The 23797-nt window shown below is 37.0% G+C and overlaps 1 protein-coding gene across 17 annotated transcripts in view; it reads right to left on the bottom strand.

The window, feature by feature from the left end:
• ESRRG (estrogen related receptor gamma) overlaps nucleotides 1-23797 on the bottom strand; it is a 396805-nt gene that overhangs the window by 35760 nt on the left and 337248 nt on the right. For all 17 annotated transcript variants that reach the window (XM_027641309.1, XM_027641313.1, XM_027641299.1 and 14 more), the window contains 2 exons: nucleotides 17231-17341; nucleotides 12647-12808 (listed from right to left, as the gene is read on the bottom strand). In XM_027641309.1, the coding sequence (XP_027497110.1) occupies nucleotides 12647-12808; nucleotides 17231-17341 (273 nt within the window). The remainder of the gene's footprint in view (nucleotides 1-12646; nucleotides 12809-17230; nucleotides 17342-23797) is intronic.

The following is a 23797-nucleotide window of genomic DNA, read 5'->3' as shown; positions in this document are numbered from 1 at the left end:
TAAGAGGATAACGAGCCAAGTATGGATGTAACATGGAGCCTGTACCTCAGCACTGTACAAATGTATCAATAGGAGTACCAGGATATAACTTACTGTGTGTTCAAACCTTAAAAAGCAGTGAACAAAAAGCCAAAGAGCAAAACTCTATGACGAAAAAGCCTTTGCTGAATCAGGGGAAAAAACAACTGCATAAGAAAAGTCATTCTAATTTAGAGAACTCCAGCAGAACACTCCCCACCAGTATCAAAGTTACAGAATAAATACCTGGAATTCCTCAACCTGATGAGAAGTTAATTGGGGAGTGTATTTTGGACAATATGATTCAAGCAATTGGAGCCACCGACTGTAGCCATAGCATCAGAGAACCTATTTCCAGAAGTATGCCTGATGGTGTTTTAAAATTATTCCAAATGCTAAATACAGTGTTTCTGTAGATTTTTATCTGTACCATATTGATAATATAAACACTTACATAATACATTTCACAGCAAACATTCTATCATTCTGGCCAGATGCTGATGTTCCTGTAAGCACTGAAATATGGTTCTAGATAAGAGCAGACTCTTATTCTGCTTACAGTAAATTAATCCTCCATAGTAGGATTCTCTTTCTCGTTAATAATAATAATAATAATAAAAAAAAAGCTTTGTGCAAGGAGTTGCACCAAGTCACCCTCCCCCATTTAAACAAAAGTGTTAATTCAAGCAGAAGGCAAATAGTAAGGCACTGAGGTCCATACAGGTTTCAGATAGTGACCTGCATATTTAGGGATTGATCCAAAGAACAGTGAAATCAAGGTAAGTCTTTTTATTGGCCTAAATGGATTTTCATATAGAACTTTACTAAAGAGAGAGGTTCAAGCGTGAATGTTGACAGCTGAGGAAGTGATCCTACAAATATTTGGGAACACAGAGAACTCTGCACAATGGAAGTGCCTGTGTAAATAATGTGATTGTACTACTTAAATATTTTCCAGACTGATTGCTAATTTGCTTCACTAAGGGATATTCGATAATGTAAAAAAAAGCTTGCTTTAGGGAACAGCCATTATGAAGTGTCAGGATAAAAACAAAGTTGAATATATAGCTCCAATTACCATGCTCAAAGACCTCAAAATATTTTCATAATTTAAAGTTTTATAGCTCATGTAATTTATACTTATTTTAACAGCGGAAAAGCATCCCGGTCAAACTCCAATTAAATAATTACATTTTGCCTACCTAAAATTCTCACTGCATTTTTAATTGGATAGGACACACTTCACTGCTTCTCCTAAATTGTTTAGTATTGCCATTCAGTATATAAATAGCTACCACTTTCTACCACAGAGACAGTACACTTGCCGTTGTAGCTATCAATGGCAAATTCTAGTTCATCTGTGTTGGCTGAAGCACTGGAAGTCAGGAGCCCCATGGCAGCCTGTGTTCTTATCTCCCCATCACAAGCTCTTTTTAGGTGGTTTTTTTTTGCCCTCCAAGCAGATTCTCTGAAAGACTGTATGTTTATCATTGATGCTGGCTGATTGCAGTTATGAACATGCAAATATTCCATGAAAACATCCTCTTATCTCCTGAAATGCCCATCTAAGCCTCTTGTCAGACACTGCCCTCTGTAGGTTTATGCTACAGAGGAAGCAGGAATAATCCTGCATAGCACATGCACTACTTGCCCCCAGCCCTACCAGCACTCTGTGCCTGGTGCCTGTCTGAAGCACCCTGTTTCCAAGTGAACTTTTCATTAGAGAGTCCACAGTGTGCTTTATATATGAGGATTACAGTACACAGTACAAATTACTCATCACCATTGGAGTGCCAGGTACAATCCTGTGAACACAGCGAACTCCCAAATTTGGGTTGAATACATCAAGCAAAGCATTCAGCACAAGTCATTAATGGTGTCTGAAAAATGTTCAGTTAAGTCGAAACGTGAAGAAACTCTTCAAAATAACTCCTATCAGTTTCACTGAATGAAGATCATCTGGTTTCATTTTGCATGTTATATGTGTAGCTGAAGATTCACTAACACTAAACAACCTGTTCCTGAATCCACGCAACAGTTAACTTTATTCCTGGGAAACTTCAAACTAGTAAAAAGTGAAGAACAGATCACAGAGTGGAATGGCTTTCTACAAGAGACTGATATGGGAAAGGACTCTAAATTCATCTCACTGCAAGCACAGTTAATTATGAAAGACACAAGTGCCACAGTAACTTTCATATGTTACCACATATAGCTTGAATTGTAGCAAGTTCGGAGTCTAATGCCTGTTCATTAATGCAGGCATGATGCTAAAGCATAGTTAGAAGAAAATCTCTGGCTAGAAATACCCTGCAGCCTGCTAGTGTCGTGATATGCTTATGCTAAGAAGTGCAACCTCTTCTTTGAACAAACGTATGAGCAGCAGTCATTATCTGCTAAACTGTTCCCCCTTAATCTCTCCAACAGCTGGATGCACGAAAATTGCAGTTTTGCCCCCGCCTCTTCTCCGCCCTCATCACAACTCTTTGCTCTGGTGTTCTCATGCATAACATGTCAGGACTTGGTAAGCTTGCCGACTCTACTCTGCAAGTGCCATTTCCATTGAACTCAGAGCCTTCTGCATCTCTAGTTGGGTCTCATTTCAATATTTGATTTCACCTCAACTGTTAATGCAGCTGATTGAAACTGATGGTGCACGACATGGCAGAACAAAACATCTTGAGAGAAGGGTCAGAGCTACACTGTGAAATTTCCACTCATCTATAATATGTGCCTCAGGAGTCTGGGGTGGAAAATATCTTGGGCAGACCAATATCCTGTCAGAGAACTTTGTCTTTATAGAACGTGTTTTCAAATTAAAGGAAGGCCGTGTGTTTCTTTTCTTGTATGGAAAATTACCCAAGTATTTCTGCCTGCTATACAGTATAAAACTTGGAGATGATGAATTAAATAACATGGAACCCTGACTTCAAAAGTTACAGGTGAATAAGTGCTCCATCTAAGTAATTAAATGCTTGCTTTCTTTGGATTCTATGTTTCTTGGGATTCTTTTTCGACACAGATACATGCCTATAATGCATGTGCATAAATTGAGCATTGCCCAATAAAACAGCTTACTACCAATGAAGACGTAAGTTCATAAAGCTCTTGTATGATCCAGCTGATGCAGAGGGCGATTACTACAGACTCATTTTTAAAAACTGCTGATTCTTTTATCAGGCTGGGCTGAGCCTTGCCATTACAACCCAGGTGCTCCCCTGTTATCTACAGACTATATATAACCAGGCCCAGGTCACCATGTGCCCTGCCAGAAACGTGCTGACTGGCTAAGGGGGCATTGCAATTCAGGTAATTAATCCTATTCTAATGTAGGTTAAGCAGGTGTGAAGCCAAACTTATCCAGAGAGAAAGTAGAGGCATTCTCAGAATTACAGTATTTAACTGGTCTCAGCTGACTTTAGGAAACTAGACCATCCTGTGTCTCTGACCCAGTCATACAGGTGGAGACCTGTCTGCTCTAATTCCAACCTGAGCAACTGGCTCTTTTCCCCCTTCCTCCTAGGAGGGGGAAAATCCCATCCTGGATTTACATATCAACACGTATGACCGAGAAGGTGCTCGTTTCTTCCCCACCCAGAACAAAGTAAATATATTTTTGTTGGAGGCTAAGTTAGATGAGTAAGTCAGATGTTTACATTAAAACAGCCTAAATAGCTACCATAAGAGGGCTATGTTGGTCTAATTTTACTTCTGCATTTCCAGTGTCTATTATGATCCCTTCATATGCCAACTTAAATGACATATAACATTGATTATCTTATTTCCAACGAAGCCTTCAGGAATTTTAAAACTGCCAAAACCACTCTTTGTTTGGATGTTCTTTAAATTGTGAATCTGGATGGAAAAAAAAGCTTTATTTTTCCAGAGGAGTCCTGTAAATACATAAGTGATACTTAGTGAACATAAATGACAGGCTCAGTTCTGCTGCATTTGCCTCTTCTGAAAAGTCCTCACTTAAAGAATAATGTCAAGATTTGTTCCAACTTTCTTACTGTGTTTCTGAGCAAGGCATCTTCCTACTTTGCAGCCATGCACTCCTTGTAAGAAGCTGGCCATCCTTGAAGTAAGAACTGTACACTTAGAGGAAGTTTGGGAAAGGACACCCCCATAAAGACTATTTCAGAAGTTCAAATTCTTTCTTACAATATGCTCTTAACTGGCAGCATTTTAATAAGGTTGGCATTTAATTGGTTGGCTAAATTATGGGGAGTGGTGATGGAATGACTTTAAAGAGGTCACATGCCTGAAAATCTAATGTGCCCAGCTATCTCCTGTGTGGCACTCCAGATGCTGTCCCACTTGCACAAAGCCATTATTACTGAAGCCTCACATCCAGCTTGCTTACAGAAAAAAAAAAGAGAATGGAGATTACAGTAAAATTAAAAAGGTTAAGATACATTTAGACTTCTTACCCTCTGGTAATAAGATTAATTCCTTGTTGGCTCAGAAGAAGGAAAACTGCTACTGAGTCATCTGCAATTTACACAGACCTAATCTAGTAAACCTGTTTGTCACACAAGAAGTGGGTACAAAGGTGAGTATTGTTGTCCTCTGAGTGGAAATACTTGCTTAAAGCTCAATTCTGCACACTGCTGCAGAGTCCTGAGGTGGTGAGTACACACAGGGGACAAAGGAAACTCTCAGCTCCCACTGATACACTGACTACTGATGGAGATTTATCCCTTCAGGGCCAGATCCTTAAACAACAGAGGCTGGCACAGCACATTTGACTTGTACACCCATGACAACTGATCCTACCAAAGGCTCCTGGTCTGTCTCTATAGATTAACTGAGCAAACTACTACATGCATTTATTTTTTTTTACTTTTTGTTGTAATGTCTGATCACTGAACAAGACCAAACCATTTCCTGCAATTATATTTTGTATTTTTTACACCCCCCCTTCAAAAACATCCAGAAGTGCTAATGGAACAGATTAATAATTTCTTTTCATTCTTTTTCCTTCTCCTTTATTCTATTGAGCAGTGCACTCGAACACTTGCAAATATGTGAGGGGGCATTTTCAGCCTGCTGGTACTTCAGTGATACAACATTTACAAGCAAGGAAGCGGGGTCTGTAAGTCAGTCTACAAGTCACCCAGGGTAATACAACAGTCTTGGGTTTGCTAGAAGAGTAATAGCAAATGGTTGTTACATCTTTTTATACTTTTGCATTTAAGACTCAAATAATAGCCATTTTTATTTACAGAAAGAAAATGAAAAGCACTGGCATTCATTACTGTTGATTTGCTCTCTTTTTATTAATCATTTCTTATTTTTAAAGGGCGACAGGAGTGAACAACATAATGCAATGGTAGGAAGATATTTACCAATTTAGCACCTCATTATAAAACTACTCAGAAACCTCTTTGTCTCTCGTTTAACATAATAATTATTAGTGGCAACAAAAGTGGATCCCACACTTGCACCATGATTAGCAAGTGATGAATTTGGGTTGAATATATTGCACTTTGCTAAGTAAACCTTATTATATCCCAAATCCTCAGTCTAAAAAACATCTAATTTTAAGAAAATAATTTGTACTGCTGTTTAAATGCGTGTTTCCAAATTAACCAGTGATATTCTATAGAAAACTGCCTCTTTTATGCTTGAAGTCTCCAGCTGCCACACAATTTATATCTCTTTCCTCCCCTCTTTGTTTTTCAGCCATTTTCCCTGAATGTCAAAGTCAATTTAGTGCATTTCACTTTGCTGAATAAATCAGAGGCGAAATCCTTGCTAAAAGTGAAAATTTGATTTGCTAAAAGGAGCTTAGGGCAACTATTAATCAATATATCCAGAGTGTCAAAGCTAAGGCCATGATAGACATGCATTCATTTGGAGATTGGTTGAGGCAGATAAAGGGGGACACTGGAAAAAAAAAAAGTCCAACAGCCAGACAGTGTAGTATGAATGTTGGGGGCATGAGTGGAGAAGACTGTTTTAAAAAAAAACAACCAAAAAAACCCCAAACCAACCAACCAAACAAAAAGGAGACAGTCACTCAGAAGGAGAAAGCAAGTACTTTTATATGAATAAAAGGTGAACTTAACAGAGATATAAAATCACCATTTATTTCTGATTTTGAGAGAAAAGGATTTAAACAAAGGATTTTTTTCTCAAAAAACCCTACAATGTTAAAACATAAGAATTGAGCCAAGTTCTTTTGTTACCTGTTAATTCCATTTTTTGGCTTTCTTATGCTTTTGTTGATGATCAGTCTTAAACAAGCTTTTTCAATTAATAGATAGGGACTTTAAAGTCATAACTAGCAGGAGTTTCTTGTGCTTTTTTGAGTTTTACTACAAATTTATTTTATATCTATGTATAATTGCATGTGATGAGATGTTTATATGTTTGGGATTATTTTTCTCCCCCTTCGGTTAATTAAATGCAAGGAAAAAATGGAAAGTGAAAACTAACCTGGAAACTAAAGTGCTCTTTTTACCCCAGGACATCTCTGTGTAGCAGTAACAGAAACCTCCTCACCTCTCCATTGCTGTCTCTCTCAGTTCTGAACTGGAGCCAGTGTTTTCTGACTAGGAGACACACTAAGACTGCGTGCATGCCTAGTTGCACACAAGGCCTACTACACTTTTGCACTGAAATCAGCTGAAATTTTGCCACTGACTTCAATTACAGATCCATGAAGAATAGCCCACCACCATATCTCAGGTGGATATATTAAATAATTTTAAAATAAACAATCAGATCTTTCTGTTACTACCTTTTACCACTACTACTTGTTTTGTTTTGAAAAGGCTTGGAGACTTCTGGACGTGTTTATTTATGCATTATCCTTGAAATCCTACCTCTTCCTCCCTGCCTTGCAAAATCCCTTAAACCTTCTCTGTGATGCTATTTTCAAAAAATGAGGAAATGAAAATTGTCACCATTCCTACCACTTCAAGTGACAGCATAGGTGAACTGCTGGCATTTTAGGCACACTGCTGTTCTGTTCTGCTTAGAGAAGCTTGACTCAACATGGTGGTCTAAACACTGGTAGTGTCGGGTGGTCTATCCACACTAGTGTTCAAAAATAAAACTGGCAGACAATTGCTGATTTCCCATACTGTACAATTCAGTGACAGAGGTCAAGGAAGTAATTCGTTTCGGAGAAACCTTTTGGCAGAAATCTCTACCCTTAAGGCCCAGGGAATGGTCTGCCTTAGATCACGTCACACAAGTTGTGAGTTCAAGAACACTTCCATATAGGAAGAGCAAGTCTGGTCTCTGTGCTTAGTGCATGTTTGTAGAAGGAGTTAAAAGAAGAGCAGATACGGGGCTTTTGATAAATTATCCAAGTCAGTACATTGATAAAGGGCAGGATGTCCTGATTCCCGAGGAGGCTCAAGTTATTATTCCTACCAACCTCTTAGCACCTAACAACTCATACTCCATTCCATGTTACGTGAGCAGTAAACACCACATTTACATGTCTACCTGTCTGTGGAGGGACAGACAGCCTGTGATGGGGTGCTCTCAGAAAGCTGCAGGAGTCCTCCCCGTGTCTGAAGTGGTCCTAAATTCAGCTAACAGCACAAGAGACTAGAGAAGGCCTCAACCTCAGCACAAAGAACAAATTTTACAGCAGCAAGCAGTGTGGCACAGACATACAGGAAGACACCTCTTTCTCTTACAGTGCTGAGATTCTGTACTAGCTGCCCAACAACCATACAGAGAAAGATCTGGGCATAAACAGGATGCTGGTTATGGCTGCAGTGTATGTTATTACATATACCAGGTCGCTGCAACATATGATTTCAGGTATGATCATAAAGTAACATTCAGACTTCTTCTCTGGCATATAAACACATGCTGTATGTCCACTTAGAGGCAGACAATAAACAACTGTGTGCATGAGAACAGGTACATATATGCACCTAATTCATATCTGCATGGACGTACCATATGTGTAAGTGTTCACGCTTTCTTAAACATTAGCTTTCCAAAAGTGACTATGGTCAACTTTTTTTCTGTACTTTTACCTCCATGGGATGGTACTTCTGAACCAGATGACGAGAAAAAGGCATTTTAGAAATGACAATTCTGAAGCATATCATGTTCTCATTCAGTATTAGAATGTTAAACTACACCCCTGAGAGCTGCTTTGGAAAGGAAAGCTTAAATATTGTCCTCTACAAAAAGTATGCCAGAGCAACAATGTTTCATAAAAAATTAACACTCGCACTAAAATATTCAAAACATTCTTGTATTTACTCCATCAAAATCATTCTCTCTCCCCTCTTTTTTTTTTTTTTTAATGCTAGCACCAGTGGTAGTATCACTTTCTAACTATTCCCTCCCTTGAACACAGTTACTGCTAACAAAACAGGGACACAGCTGAAGACAAGCAGGCTTATTTTACTAAATAATGTAAATAGTTATTTTTGATGTATTAGTCTGATTTACTGTTTCCAAACAAATTTTTCATCTTAAGTGCAAAAAAGTTGATTTCTATGGTCTGGTTGATGTTTTTTCATGCATGCAAATTTTTTTAGAGAACATTTTGTCTTTAGCTTCCTGTTATGCACATTTTTAAGAGCTTAATATTTGCTGCCTCCACTTAATATGAAAGAACGTTGCACATTTTTGCTGAATGTCAACCAAGAGAGTTACATTACAGAAATCGCGTCTAAACAACTCTGATACTGTGACCAGGTATCAGCAGAATGGCGCTCCATACTGCAAAAGTTTAATCAATATAACGTGACCAAATATAAAATGGACACTTCCCAAAATACAGTGCAAATGGTAGGAAACTCAACCACCAGAAAACACTGAATTATGAAAGGTTCCCTTATGTAGAAGATATAAAATGAAATAAAATGAAACAAAGTGAAATAAAATAAATGAAATAAAATAAATAACATAAAATAAATTAAAAGTCTTACAGAGGCTTTACTATATATTTACAATTTATTTAGGTCAGTTAATAGGAGTTTTGTCTCATCAGGCAGGAGATGAGGCAGCATCAGCCTCTCCCTAAGCACCTCCAATATTTTACTAACGAAGTTACAGTACATCAGAATATTTTAATCTGACACAAAGAACAACAATAGATCTGACTGCTGGGCCGATAATCTTCTTATCACACCCTGTGAAACCTAGCTCTAATATTTGACTGAGCCTCCATTACTCGGCAACACAATCTAAAAAGGCCAACAATGGAGAGAGAATGAAGTGGAGTGTGGAAGTACCTCCATATCTACATAAAAGAGATTAGAGGCGACAGCGTTCCATTTTACAGCTCAATCATATTGTGTTAGCATGCGCTTATCCGAGCGCGGATGAAATTGAAAGAGAAATAAAAAAGAGTCAGGCAGATAGGAACCATAAAAGCGAGGCATGAGCAATTTCCAAGGATATAAAAGGATGCTAATGGCGGGGCCCTGTCATTCTTAAAAAGGGCTATTAGGGCACCATCATCTGTTCTTGTGCCCTTACGCCTCTCTAACTAAAGTCAAGCATTTCCTAATGCCATTGTGATCTTTTTCTTCTTCAGATAAGACATGGTCATGTTTCATAACAACACACTTTCCATTTATTTGATTTATAAATGCAAGGAGACTAATTCTATTTACTGATAAAGGCTTTCCATATATATTTTTCTTTCAATATTTTCTTTTGTAGATTGTATAGACTTTTCATTCAATAAAAGCAAGTATTGAAATGTTTCCAATACCACAAAAATACTAATGATTTTATGAAAGCACTTGAACTTTGTATAATTTGAAAACATTTTTTTAGTTTATGACTGCAACAGGAAATGTTTGGCCAGGGTAGAACGCATATTGCATTGTTACCTTTCCATAGATAATCCCATTAAAAGAATTTCTTTTGGAGTAGCAAAAACATTGTTTTGGTTTCTTCCACAAAGACAAATTTTACACTGCAATGTTTTACAGTTGAAATCTTTATTAGTTATTAAGCACCTGATATATAAGGGCCTTTAATTGCACTGAACCTTAAGAAATCACTATAGTAAAGAAAGATTTGCTGATTGCTGCTTTGCTGTGCTAGGCACAAATTCACTACTGGTATAATTAATCGACTCTTAAGAGACTTACACCAAGGATTTACTTAGTCTGCCAAGCTACAGTGAACTTCTATGCAATTTGCACCCTTTTCCCCATTCTCTTATGTTTCTGCCTATAGTAACATTTGTTAGCTTAGAAAACAAGTCAGCTAGCACCAGTACAGGCTCTTCTACAAGCTCTTTTTTGCCAGACATTAGCTGAGTGTAGGCAGTCCAAGTTCAGCAGTACTCCATCATTCAAAATCAAGCTACAAAAGCTCATCACTTGCCCTTTAGCATGTCCAGCCCTTTTGCATTTTGATTTTTGCATTTAAATGCCAGAAAACAAACACGGATTTTATCACTGTTCTCTGTTAGCTGAAGGCTTACAAAAACATTGTCTTAATTTCCTGGGGTTTTTTTCCTTCTCATTTGTAAATGGAATCAGGTAAGTAAACTTACCTTGTGCGGCTTTACCAGTGCAGCTACGGTTTTGAATCTACTTTGTACTAAAATGGTGTCTCATGGCAGAAATGTTCCTCAACTGGTTCAGATCGCAGACTTTAAATTTTCAAGGCCAGTTTACAGCATCCAATACCTTTTCCAAGCTAACCAAAGCCACCATTTTAAAGGTTGCTCAGTCTCATCCCTCCACTCTTCTCATCCCTCCAGCCAAATCAAAGCTCCCCAGCATATTCACAAATCAAACTGACAAAAGTTTCCCTGAAACTGCTATGGAGCATGACTGACTTCTTTGAGACCTACTCTATTTTGGTTAAGGTGATCTAAGTATCTTCTAAAGATAAAACTCAAACTCACCTACTTAACTCACTCTGACTTAATTTGGGGTGCTTTATTAACAACCAGTGTAAGACAAAGTAGCTACTATAATATAGAGTGATGTTTAAATTAGTTTACAATTTGCTTGGGCTCATCTAGAACTGCTCTGAACAAAGCCATTCAGAAATGTCAGCTGTGTTCCTAACCACTGTAACAAATTGTTGCCTGAACGCTGCACACCTAATGACTTCAAATTAGCTCCACTGCGATATTGCCTGACAGTTCGTTACGACTGTTAGCAACATAGCCGGCGTATCATGACCAATAAATTGGTTTCAGTGTGGGCTGGGAAAGGGACTTCCATCAATTTGATTAAAGAAATTACTGTAGCATTCAAAGCATAAAGACAAACTAGTTTAAGGAGACAGAAATAAGTTAACTGTACCAGAAAAACATTGCTTGTGATACAAGAGCTTGTTTATACACCCTTTGTGGCAATAGTGACTAAATTTCAAGTCACATATTGAATATTTTAGGGTGTGGAGGTTGTTGTCTTTCATCCAAAGTAAAATAATACTCCATAAAGGTACAAATTACTATTATTCTTTCATTGTGTTGAGATATATATTGCATTTATATTTATCGAAGATGACCCAGAAGAACTGGTTAATACAAGTGGTAAAAAAAACCCAACAAACACCAAGAATATTTCTTTGCGATTGCCTTTGAAACTAGAAATAAAATGTATTTAACTTTGGTGAACAAACAACTGACTGGATTATTTATTCTACTATTAAAGTATCACAAAATCACATTTAAAATTAGAATGACGTATTATTCTGAGGAATTAAAGATTATCCAGTCTTATGCTTAATAAGGCTTCACTATCAAAATTAGAAAACTAATGATGAAAACACACCAACATGTTAACTCATCTGCTGGACTAGAAAAATGCCTTAAGAAACAATAAAGAAAGCTGGCCTTTTTTTCTGTGACTTTACTGTTTGTGAAAGGTGACAGACTGAGAACCCTGGAGACTTCTCTGAGTTTGTCTGCTAGCTCACAGAGCAAGAACAAACACCTCAGCACTGGGGGGAAAAACATACCTGAATTGTTATCTGAAGAAATCGCTAATCTTCTGAGAAACTGCTTCTGATGACCCCCATTTTTCTTGCTAATAAGAGTGCCAGTCAGCTTTTACAGTATCAATGCATTAACCTGAAGTAGACTGCAGTCCATTTCATGCAGATCAAGGAAATACTAAGTCGTAAGGGGAGACTTTTTGTACAATTCAGTACTTTCTACTGAATTGCTGGTACAATTCTGTTCTCATTCTAGTTCAATCAATGAAGAGAACAATTCCTCTGTGCCAGCCCAAAATGTAACTGAATTTTTTCACCTCCTCTGGTCAGTATAAGGTAGTGCGGCATTTATGTTACAGAGTAGCCAGACTTAAATTCAAGTAATGCTGAATCAGATTACTACAGGGGAGAGGACTTGCACTATCCTTCATACCAGGCTGATGCTCTGGATAGCAAGGTAATTTATCTTAGTAAAAGCAATACATGAAAAAAATTAATTCACTAAGCAGTATATAAAACTTATTAACATAGTAACACTCACTGCAACAATACCACTACTTCCAAGGTAACATGTTATTATCTAACCTATGTTCTATGTGAATAAACTGGAGTCTTAAGAAAACTTTATGCACTGTAGGGAGAGAAAAAATAGTATTTTTTACCAGAAGAGAATAACCCATGTAATGATTTCTGTATGTTATCTATTTGCAATAAATACTGTATGTACCTGGAATATGCTTAGCCCATCCAATGATCACCACCAGTTCTCTGTCTGCCAGGTCACAAAGAGTGGTAAGTGCTTTGATGTCACTGTCTGGAACAGTGGGGTCAGGCATAGCATAGATCTTCTCTGGTTCAGCCACCAGCAAATGGGAGACAATTTTGTTATCTGCAAAAACAGTCCAGAACAGTACAAGATCACCAGTAATCATTCTATATTTCAAACAGATGGCTAAGATTTCAAAGTGCACAAGAATTTGTCTTAAGACACTCAACCTAATTACACGTTATCATAACTTCATAGGCTTCTACAAGTGGTTACAGCACAAACCAATCTGATCCATTAACAATGTTTATCAAGCCAGACATGCATGTTCTTAATATAGTAAATTTAACGGAACATAGAAATACATGATTACCTTCTGTTACTAAAGTACAAACCTTATAGAAAAAGATTCATGCATTATAATATACTTTGGACTGCACAAATAAAAAAGTTTTGCCTTCCTCTAACCCTCCCATTCCCAAAGGCAAGTGTATTTTTTGAGCGAGTAACTACCACAAGCAGTTAGTGACTCACTGAATTCTGCACCTTCTGTCAGCAACTCCAATTGCCATTCTTTCTATTAGATGTTGCTGCTAAACTATCGCCACAAAACTGATCTCAGGACTTTCTAAGCGTTCATAATCTCAAATACCTTAAATTAAGGGTATCCTTCCTATTGAAACGTTAAGAATGAACCTGTATTCCTTGGGGCCTATGCTGTAAGAAAAATGGGGTGTTGTCTTACATGAACTTGATGTTCAGTGAAATACAGAAACTTAGAATCATGTATACAATTAGCTTCTTAAGTGCAAAAATACCCTAATGATCTCCTTTCATTTTCAAACAGGAATAACCTTAAAATCAATGAGAATAAAGAGCGTAAAACTATGGATAATAGTATGCAAACTTTACCTCAGAAAACTTGTTTTGTGCAAAGAATGATACTTTATCATAGTCACATACTGCTTATTTTTATCTATGTAGCATTTCCATTCATGTGTGTAGTATTTACTTTTTCATCCAGATGACTTGTGAAATCTATTTGGAATAATCAATTAAGTTATAAGGAAAAGTGCAGAGAGGAAACAAGAGGAGAAGAGCCTGGAAGATTTACAATACAGTGTTGCTGTTCTATAAGTAGGATAAACATAAAATGAGCACTATATCCATGTGAAGGCACAATGGAAATATTTTATCTCTATACAGGAGCCTGATTTATTACTCTGAGAAGGCAGAACTGAAGAACGGAAAACGGACTAATTCATTAAGCCTCCTAATACAGGATACATTACTATATTTCCCAATATAGTTACATTTTATTTTTCATGGTAAGTACATCTTGTGATCTCAAATGCCTCATCAGAATTTAAAGCCCAAAAGGCACCTTTCAGTGATTTTACACGAATCTGTTCCCTTTGGTGGGATAAAGAGTTATGGGGCTTGATACAAATGGAGAAGATGCCAAGTATTTTCTGACTGGAGAGAAAGCTGTCAGAATTAGTATAATTTTCCCCATCTGCATATAAGTCACAGGATGGAACACACTGTCCTCCTGCAATGGAAGTTGACTGGGATGTGACTTGCCCAGCAGTGTCCATGACATATTTCCATAACGTACTCACTTGATTCAGATTTCTGATACTTTATTGCTCTTTTGTGACACAGACTCCTTGATTCTGATCTACTGTCTCAACAATTTTTGCCTTATTCCAAATTTGTGTGTCAGAAGTTGTGATATATGTTAGTCCTTCATATAATAAGTGCAAGAGCCAACTGGAAACCATCACATCAAGCATGTTTTATTACAAGGGGATACATTCATGCTCTATATGAACTATAGGAACTAGGCCAACTGAGCAATTCTTGATCTCAATATTCTCCTGATTATCAAACTGATTAATGAAGAATTCTATTCTTATTTAAAGATGACAGATGATAGATTTAACTTATATTGGCAAACAGCCTTTGGACATTTTTTAAATTCTTTTAAACAGTCTCTTCATATCCTGTTCAATTTCACACAGAAAACATGGGAGAGAGAAAAATTAATATTACTTCTTCCCAAATTCCAAATTTTTTACATGGTTTGAAAAGTAGAATAAGTGAATTACAGAGTTTCTTAACATCTAAACATACATAGTTGAGGACTTCAACTTTGTGATGTTTTAACCAGTTATAAATGAATGTCCTCTCCCCAAGTTCTGGGGGTTTTTTCCATACAACAGAAGAAATGGCCAAAGAACCTCTTCCATTTTTGTATGAGGTTCCTCACCAGTGGCATTCTCTAAATGATTCAGGAATATTGTATATTTTGATTCAGGATTCAAAAAATCTCTTTTATTTTTTTTTTAATTTTGCAATTAATAAGATCTACAAGCAGACCACTAGAGTCTATGGTGAAGCTGGAAAATACAGTATAGATCAGAAGCAGCTGTAGGAAAGTTCCTCCAGGCACCTGTTCTCACCTTGTAGAGGGAAAAAGCTACATGTATTGGCTCACGCACTAGTATAAAACACTGGAAAATTCTGAATGTACTTAGAAAACTCCATCACTCAGGAAATTGAATAGCCATGAGCACTGTTGCTAGGTAAATCTTATTTAATGTTTCCCTAATTAGAATCAATAGAACCCAATTTTCATTCCTGAGCCTTTGTTACACACAAACTATCAGTTTGGGTCCAGAAAATCTCCCAGGCTACTTCCACACAAACCCGATTCAACTATTTCAAGTCTGGACTGTCAAGATTTGAAAATTAAGTTTTATAAATGTTTGTTACAGAAATGTTTGTAATTGGACAGGCTAAGAAAAAGGGAGGCACTTAGATAATGAGCAATGATTTATGAGGAGGTTAGTTTATCTCAGACAAACGGAGCTTAAAGAAATTGGTGTAGTTATAGTCTTAAAAGTAATGTAGTACCACTTTGCAGTAATCACGGGTTTACACAGAGATTCCTGGGTTTTGGTACAATTGCATTAACCTCAGTTCATGCCTTAAGGGCTTGCGGTTTTTGGGTTGGAATTTATTTTTTTTTTGGTCTGTTTGGTCTTGGCTTTTTTGGTATGTTAGGCTACCAATCTTTCTACTCAATGACAATATCGAGTAATTGAAAAACTGAAAATCTGTGCACCCAGGAAAACTAAACCTCTAATGAAATTAAGCATTAGAGTTTATTAAATTTTATTGTATTATCAGAAAGTTTTTATTATAATGTGCAAAATCTGCTTAGTGCAGCCCTAGATTGTATTTACAGAACAGTGGGACAGCTTATGGAGGCTGAGTAGAAGATGCCAGATTGGACAATTGAAGGAATATAATCAGCATAATGTTTTTTGGAAAGGCAAAAGGAAACTATGCCATATGTTCACTTAAGCCTTAATTTTATGTAAAACTGGCTGTTTTTTCTTTGACACAGCTAAAATGCCCTTTCACTTAGAGTTCAAAGACTGTTTATTTGCTCTCCAGATCCCCATATGCTCAAACGTATTGTACACAGCACTGTCCCCTACTGGGGAACACGATCGGAAACAAATTCCATTTTCAATACAGCCAGGTATTTTCAAGAGGCTAAAACTGCCATGTGTTTTGTCAGAGGCTTAGGGGTAGAGGCAAATGGGAGACAAGAAGGAATTTGCCCTCCTTATTTCTCTGGCTTATTTATCCATTTTAGGAGCAAATTAACCTTCTCGGCAGGAGCAACTGGACATGTGTATTCTCGTTTGAATTCGGAGGAGTTTACAATACTTAATACAAGAGTTATGCCTTTTCAGGGTAATACACCAACCTCTTGCACTACAGCTATAATGCTATTAAATTTACTTCATGGAATTAGTACAGTCGCTGCTTGAGTTTATATAAGCTGCAAAGCAAAACCCCTAACTATTTTTAGTTAATCGCAAAGAGGATGGAACTTGTATTTTAACAATGAGATGATCATCTCTCTCTCTCCCTCTTAATTTCAGCCTGGCAAGATACAATCAAGGACATTATTAAAACATAACAAAACAAAGCAAAAAAATCAAAGAGGGTACTAGAGCCCAAACTACCAGTCTCTGCTTTGTTATTAGTGTGGCATATTGCTGTTTTAATCTAATGCTAGGTAGTGTATTAATCTATTGGTATAAATTAATGAGGCTCTTAATGTATTTTCATTGGGAGGTTGAGCAGTCGAACTCATTTAGTTAGTGAAAACTACAAAAATCACTTTCTTGTGAAATCTGAAAGTAGAAGCTTCAATGAGCTAATGATCACAGTATGAACCATTTTATGTACCACTGAAAATAAAGATAACCTGTAAATGTAAAATTTGCACTGCATAAACCATGCTTTTATACACTTCCACCTGTAAAAAACACTCTCTGTTCAACTCCACTTGAGAAAGATGAGCATATTTAAAACAAAACCTGTTAACAGCTAAATTGATATAGTCTTCATGGCAATATCCTCTGGCCAAACCCTTGTTCCAGTCAGAAGGAGCTTAGCAAAGAGGACTAGGAGTCAATACCTTGTACTCAAAGAGAAATTTCGTGTATCTGGTGTACTCACATGGCTTTTTTGCTGGCTGAACTAGCTGAGGGTTCAGGTATGGGCTATTCTCTGCATCTATTCTGCGCTTGTACTTCTGGCGACCTCCACGTACTCTGTCTAGGCGGACACCTACATTTGGAAAAATAAGCAAACATGTAATTAAATGTATTATGATGTTGCCTTTCAGGTAACAATCTTCTACTTCCTGCCTTCCAATATTTATTATTAAAAGCATGTTTATTTCAAAAGATTAATTTCAGAAAGCAATGGAAATCAGCACTACAAGTATTTGCAAGCTGTTTGGATTTTCACACACGCAAGACTAAATACACAGCATAATTTCCTGTTTGTTTAGAACCATTCATTCATTTTTACATATTATTACAAACAGCTAACAAGTTTAGCTTTCATTTGAAAGTCTGATCTTCAGTCATCTTTGCCAGAAGCAGAAGTTCAGAGATACAGAAGCCTAACATTATGAGTAGAGAAGTACAGAGAATTAGAATTTTAGAAACAACGAGTGCTGTATAAAGTTTAGATAGTCAAAACCAATGCTTCTAATTAAGACGGATTAACATAGCCAGAGGGTACAAACTAAGTATCCCTAGTAAAGTAAGAATATATATGTGGCTTAAAGACCTGAAATGGTTCATGAAGGTTTGAAAGAAATTGTACAGCTGTGCATTTAGATGTCATCAACGATGAATTAACATTTGTGTTCTACCTCCATACTGTTCATTGCTTTAAGAAAGCACTCTGCTACCTGTTTAGTACAGATATATAGGAGTTTACCTTCCTGAAACAAGCTACAGCTGCTCTCATCAACAAAATGAAAAAAGGTGGGAAGATGGTAGGTCCTATAAAACAATGAAATATTTCTTTCTGAGTCACCCAGGCAAATTTCCAGACAACCAGGATGAATGTGACTATAACCAAGTAGTAACATAACACTGAAGTTGAAAAACTTGGCACATATGCAGGGCAACAGGACAAGTAATACCAAGTGCAAAATTTGTACCTGATGACACGGACTTAACTACACAAGAATGCAAGGACACGTTATGTATCAATGATCCCTGTGAGCAATGTAATAAAGCGCAATTCACTTTCTCACTCTTCTTTTCATTGTCTGTTTTAGCTCTCCTCCCTCTATTTATATTTTCCACTGCCATTACTGTGCCCTACTCTACTACTTCCCATCTCTCCTCTCCCTTGCACAAAATACCTCCAGAACTGGCTTCTGGACAGCAGGGGAAGCCATCACCAAAGAAGTTATGGTTTATGTGCACAGCAAGAAGAACACAGCACAGAGTTTACTGTTTATGAACCTGCACTGGTAGCGCAGTCTAGTTACCAGCAAACATCTGTCAATCCCCTTTCATTCTTAAAAAACAAAGAGGATTGACTGGGTTTTGGTGAAGAAAAATTATTTTCCCAACTAGCCAGAAATCCAGGGCCAACTGTTGTTTGTTGGGGAGGTTTCGTTCCTTCTTTGCTTGTATTTCTTGCTTTTTTCCTTTTTTTCTTTTGTTGTTCTATCTCCTACTGTCCAAGCTGACATGAAGTTAACACATGACAACACTCACTAGCTGACCCAAGGAAGACAGCACTTTACAGATCTAATTCCATGCTCCTCTCTCCGCAGGGAAGGCTTTGTGTGCATGTGATTCTCATGCACCCAGACACACTGTTGGCATCTATAAAGGTTACTAACACAGAAGATACTTGGCTTAAGGACACAACCAACATCTGCGACTATAATGCAGTGAATTGTATACAACAGTGCTCAATAGCTTTTGCCCACCAGGAAAGTGGGTAATGATCACCTCTACTTCACAGTGAAATTTCATTTGTTTTACTGCAGAAGACTGCGTATTTCACTCTGTCAAACTCAAGAAGCACCCTTCTCATTGTATGCTACCAATTATGCTTTTGTGAATCACAATAAAAACCAACCACATACTCAAAGAGGTCAATAAGTGTATAATTATGAATGAAATCTTATTTATGGTAATTACCTATATAACTTGTGATTGATTTGTGGTCTAAGCTATTTGATAAAATTTATGGTGACCTGATCAACAGAACATGGTTATTTTTGTTTGGTTTTAAAGTTATACTTAGAAATGCACAACTACAAGACCACTTTAAAAACTGATAGCTCAAATCTTTTCGGAACTAATGATAACTCACTGTTCTTCACCCTTGAACTGGGAGCTTGAGGTACACCTGAAGCAAATGACATCCAGGACAATACATTGCCATAAAAACAAATAGCAAAAGACCAAGGTTTGATAGTTGAATATTCAGAAATAGGCAGAGGATTAGAACTAGCCACATGCAATATTGGTGGGATTATGAAAAAGACTGCCCAGCATTTGAAGAAAAATAGATAGAAAATGATTTCTGCATAATTCAGATGCCATCCTTCTTTCTGCTTGGCAGCAGATTCCATAGTGATAAAAGATGGATAGCATGAGACAGAAGTATGTTTAATCAAAAGGTAATGGAACTGAAGCTTAAATTAAAATAATATAAATCTACCAAGATGAACAATTTTTTTACCTCATTTTCATTTGATGAGATACACAGTCAAGCCATTCACATACTCAATGGAAGGAGATACAGACAAATATCACAATAGCAAAATTGTACTTAGACCCACGCCCTCATGTAATATACATAGCTATACCTCCAAATAAGGTTTTGCTTAAAAAAAAATTCTAAATAACTGGGGAGCAATTGTATTGCACATTTTAAAATTACCTAGGTCTATAATAGTACTAATTCTAATGTGAAAACTTTTTTGATAACATAATACCAACAGACTATAAATTAGAGGTTTATAACCATTTCATTAAAACTGATACAGAGTTTACCATCATTTTGGCTCCTAACATTTCCTTGCTTTTACTACTATAAGAAAGCAGCTACTTTAGAATCAATTTCTGATAATCCAACACACCCTAAGTGGTATTTTACTTCCTGAGAGTCCTTATGGAAATAAACACAATGCAAGATACTGCTTAAGAAACTGTACCCATCTGATATTCCATAAAAACTTTGAAGTTTGGCAGACAGCAAACTGAAATCCAGAGGTTCCTGAGTATATTCATGCATTTTCACCTGTAACTCCTACAGACTGTATGAGAGAATTCATTACATAAAGATATATTTATCTGCTCTCAAGACAGTAACAACTGATGCCTCTTCTGTTAGAAAAATGAAAGGAAGGAAGAAAAACAATTTTTTCCACAAAAATCTTCATTTGGTGCAGGAGGAGATTTACATCTTGATCACACATATAACTGCTATAATTCCACACAGTCTGTATTCAGATTACTAAGGAGGATATTGTGGCATCTAGCTAATGTACTAGGGAGAAGTTAAGTAGAAATCTGCTTTAGCTCTGCTGTGCATGTGGCTTGCCAGAGTCTTCAGCAACTCAGTTCACTCATCCTATCAGTCCTCAACTATGAAGTGAAAAGAAAGATACACGCTCCACCCAAATAAACTCATGTAACATCACCCAGTGAACTGCATTGTATGTATTATGACTACAGTTCTTCAGGGTCAAAACATCCATTATTGTCACTGAACACAGCTCCACTAGAGACAGGGAAGTTGTCTCCCTGCATTCCCTAATGCTCATTTTAAAATCCTTCAATAAACAAAACCAAGAGCCCTAATGCGAAAAACAGGGTGACCAAAGGGTACAAGTAGGAAGAATGGGCTTGCCACCAGTTAGGAGACCAGTTACATCCAACATTCAAGTGCAACACATTCACTTTACACCTCAGTACCTGCCCAGCTCATGAACTCACCTGTTCAGGAGTGATGGGTAGTAACAGATTTAGACATGATTTACAAACCTCGAAAGTTAAGGGTTAGACTAGAACTGTAGTATATGGAGAGATGGAAACTACGTCAATCAATACAATAGCTACTTTTTTTTAAAAAAGCAATTACACATACTAATACATTCTCCAACTGGTCTTGAGGGAAAAAAATGCTTTCTAGTCACTATACAAGCTTCTAGCAAAAAAAGATTACCTCCTGGTTCCTTACATAATCTTTGTATGATTCCTATCATATGCTTACCAACACAAAATTACATTGGGCGCTTGCTCTACAGTGGATTTGTCTACATAGTCTTGCACAGAAATAAGTGAAGACTAGAGCTGCTGTACCAAATGAGCTACCCACCACGTAGTTCAATCCAAACAAACTTAACGTAGGTAAACCTGAACTCGTTTTCTCTGTATTTCCTTGTCTGTTCCTCCCTCACTAATAACTGCAAGTTAGTATTTCTATTCTCTATTCTAGTCTTTTTCTCACATTGCCTTGACGACCTCATATGGGACAGGTACCCATCGTGACAATGCTACATAATCAAAAAGATTGTCCTTATTATGGATTTTGCAAGTGAGGTCCTCAGTATGATAATCCTAAAGAACCATGTCATCTCATTTTCCATACAGATCCAAGCCATATTGAAAGTGTACTCTTTAATCCCTTATCATCTATCTCTGTTCTTTTTTCCATCCCCTCCTTCTTACCCTGGCTACAGGTTTCCACTGTTCATTTGTTCACTTGACCCACAAACATTCTTGTCCTTTCCACAGACCTCTATACCCACAAGAAATTCTCAGACTAAATTGGAAGGCATTAGTCCAATCCTTCAAATCAAGACCTACTCACACCAGGACTGCCTGTAAGAAATTGCTCTCTACCTTTAATTGTGGAGCTTTATATTTTGGAAAAAATAAATCTAATTCATTTAAATATGAACTAACATCTGAATAAATCAAAAAACCCTCTCTACCTTCCAGCACATCAGTAAAGAACAGGTTTGAGGTCAGAATCAAACCTGCAATTTTGACTTCCTTCAGAAATTTCAAATTCTGCTCTCTTCCTGTTCACCCTACATAAGAGGCTTATGACAAGCTGGTATGTTTTTCATCAATGCCACTCTGGCAAGCTCCGCCTCTAAAACAGCATTTGATAGGTACCAAATATATTCCTATCTCTTTTTTTGATACACGTAACTGGCTAACAATCCATTTTCTACAGATGTCTGCAAGATTCCCAGCATTGTGTTAAATTTTACAGTGAGACTGGTAAGAATGAATAGCCACATATCTGCATCTGGGCAAGCTTCAGAGGAATATCAGTAACAGAGGAAAAAAAACCCCAAATTAACAGCAAAACTGGAAAGCGCAAAAAGAATTTTACTGGCAAGTTTGGATGTGGTTCTCCTTTGGGACAGCCTCTTGATAGAGTGTTCCAGTTCACTTGAACATACTGTGATTATTTCTAAGATTGCTGAGTAAGCTTGAGTGAATATTATAAACTCTGTGTTTTGCTTTTATTCACATAGAACAGAAAAACCAGTTATTTTTCCACTATGAACACAGACAGAATGTATTTAGACCCAAGAATGCACAGTCACCTAGATACTCCGTAGACTCTTCAGTAACCTCCATAGTTTGGCATTAGAGGCCAGTGCATTAACCCTTCAGTCTGAAAGATTTGTAGTGGAAAAAATACTTCCACTTTAAACCATGAAAGACCTCTCTCAGTAAGGTAAAGGTGCAGAAAGTAGCAGTGCACGAAGAAATAGGATAATATGAGCTATACTTTTTTCTGGATCTGCATATTGTTTTATGTGCTGAATTACAAAAATGCCAGAGGGCTTCTGAAATCAGCTTACAAAGTATCTGGATACCACATGCAGGTAAAAATTCAGCTAGGGATGTAAAATATGGGTCTACTAGGCAGGCAAGATTTTGAAACACAGAGTCCTAAGTCATCAAAGAAGATAAAAGCTATGACTCACATTAAAGCTTTCCTGATCTACAACTGAACTAACAATTAGCAGGGGAAGGCTTTAGTGTATTGTCTTCTGATAGCTATCTGCACAATTAAACACATTACTTAGTGTAGCGTAGGAAGTCTAAAAATCATCTTCCTACTTTACATTCAGTCAATACCAAAAAGTATTTGTTAATATGGGATAAAATTGGCTGTCCCCTAGAGGTTCCTATAAAACAATTTAGTTCATGAACCACCTATATAATTGACTGAAAGACAAAACAGGGTTTATTATTTTAATATCTAACTTGCTCTGTGACTATAAGTTGTCTAATTGATCTGTTCCTCTGACAAAGATTTGCAAAAGCCAGTTTATTATTAAAAAACCCAAAATAATCAGGCTAATTAAAATACTTAGTGAATTATTCCAGGTTGAAAAATCAAAAAAGAAAAATACTGCTTCTGTAAAACAAGTGCTTCAAACCAATCCTTTATTTCAGATTTTGCTTATGTTTAATAGTTAATAAAGTTTCAAGGCAACCAAATGTAAGCAACTTCGGAAATTTCATTTTTGTCCTGGGAGGAGGAGATGAGAAGGATGAGATGGATTTTTGCAAAGGAACTGACAAAAACATCTCTTAGGTTAAAGCCCAAAGGTTTGTTTTTTTCAGTTTGACAAAAGAACTGATAAATGTATTACTTACACAGCTCAGTACTCAACGTCTTCAAAGGAACATTAACTTGGCATGAACTAATCATCTACATGCTGAA

Source organism: Corapipo altera, unplaced genomic scaffold (genome assembly GCF_003945725.1).
Source record: "Corapipo altera isolate COAL_440 unplaced genomic scaffold, ASM394572v1 48b, whole genome shotgun sequence".
NCBI classification, from domain to species: Eukaryota; Metazoa; Chordata; class Aves; order Passeriformes; family Pipridae; genus Corapipo; species Corapipo altera.
This window is presented reverse-complemented; position numbering and strand designations above follow the sequence as displayed.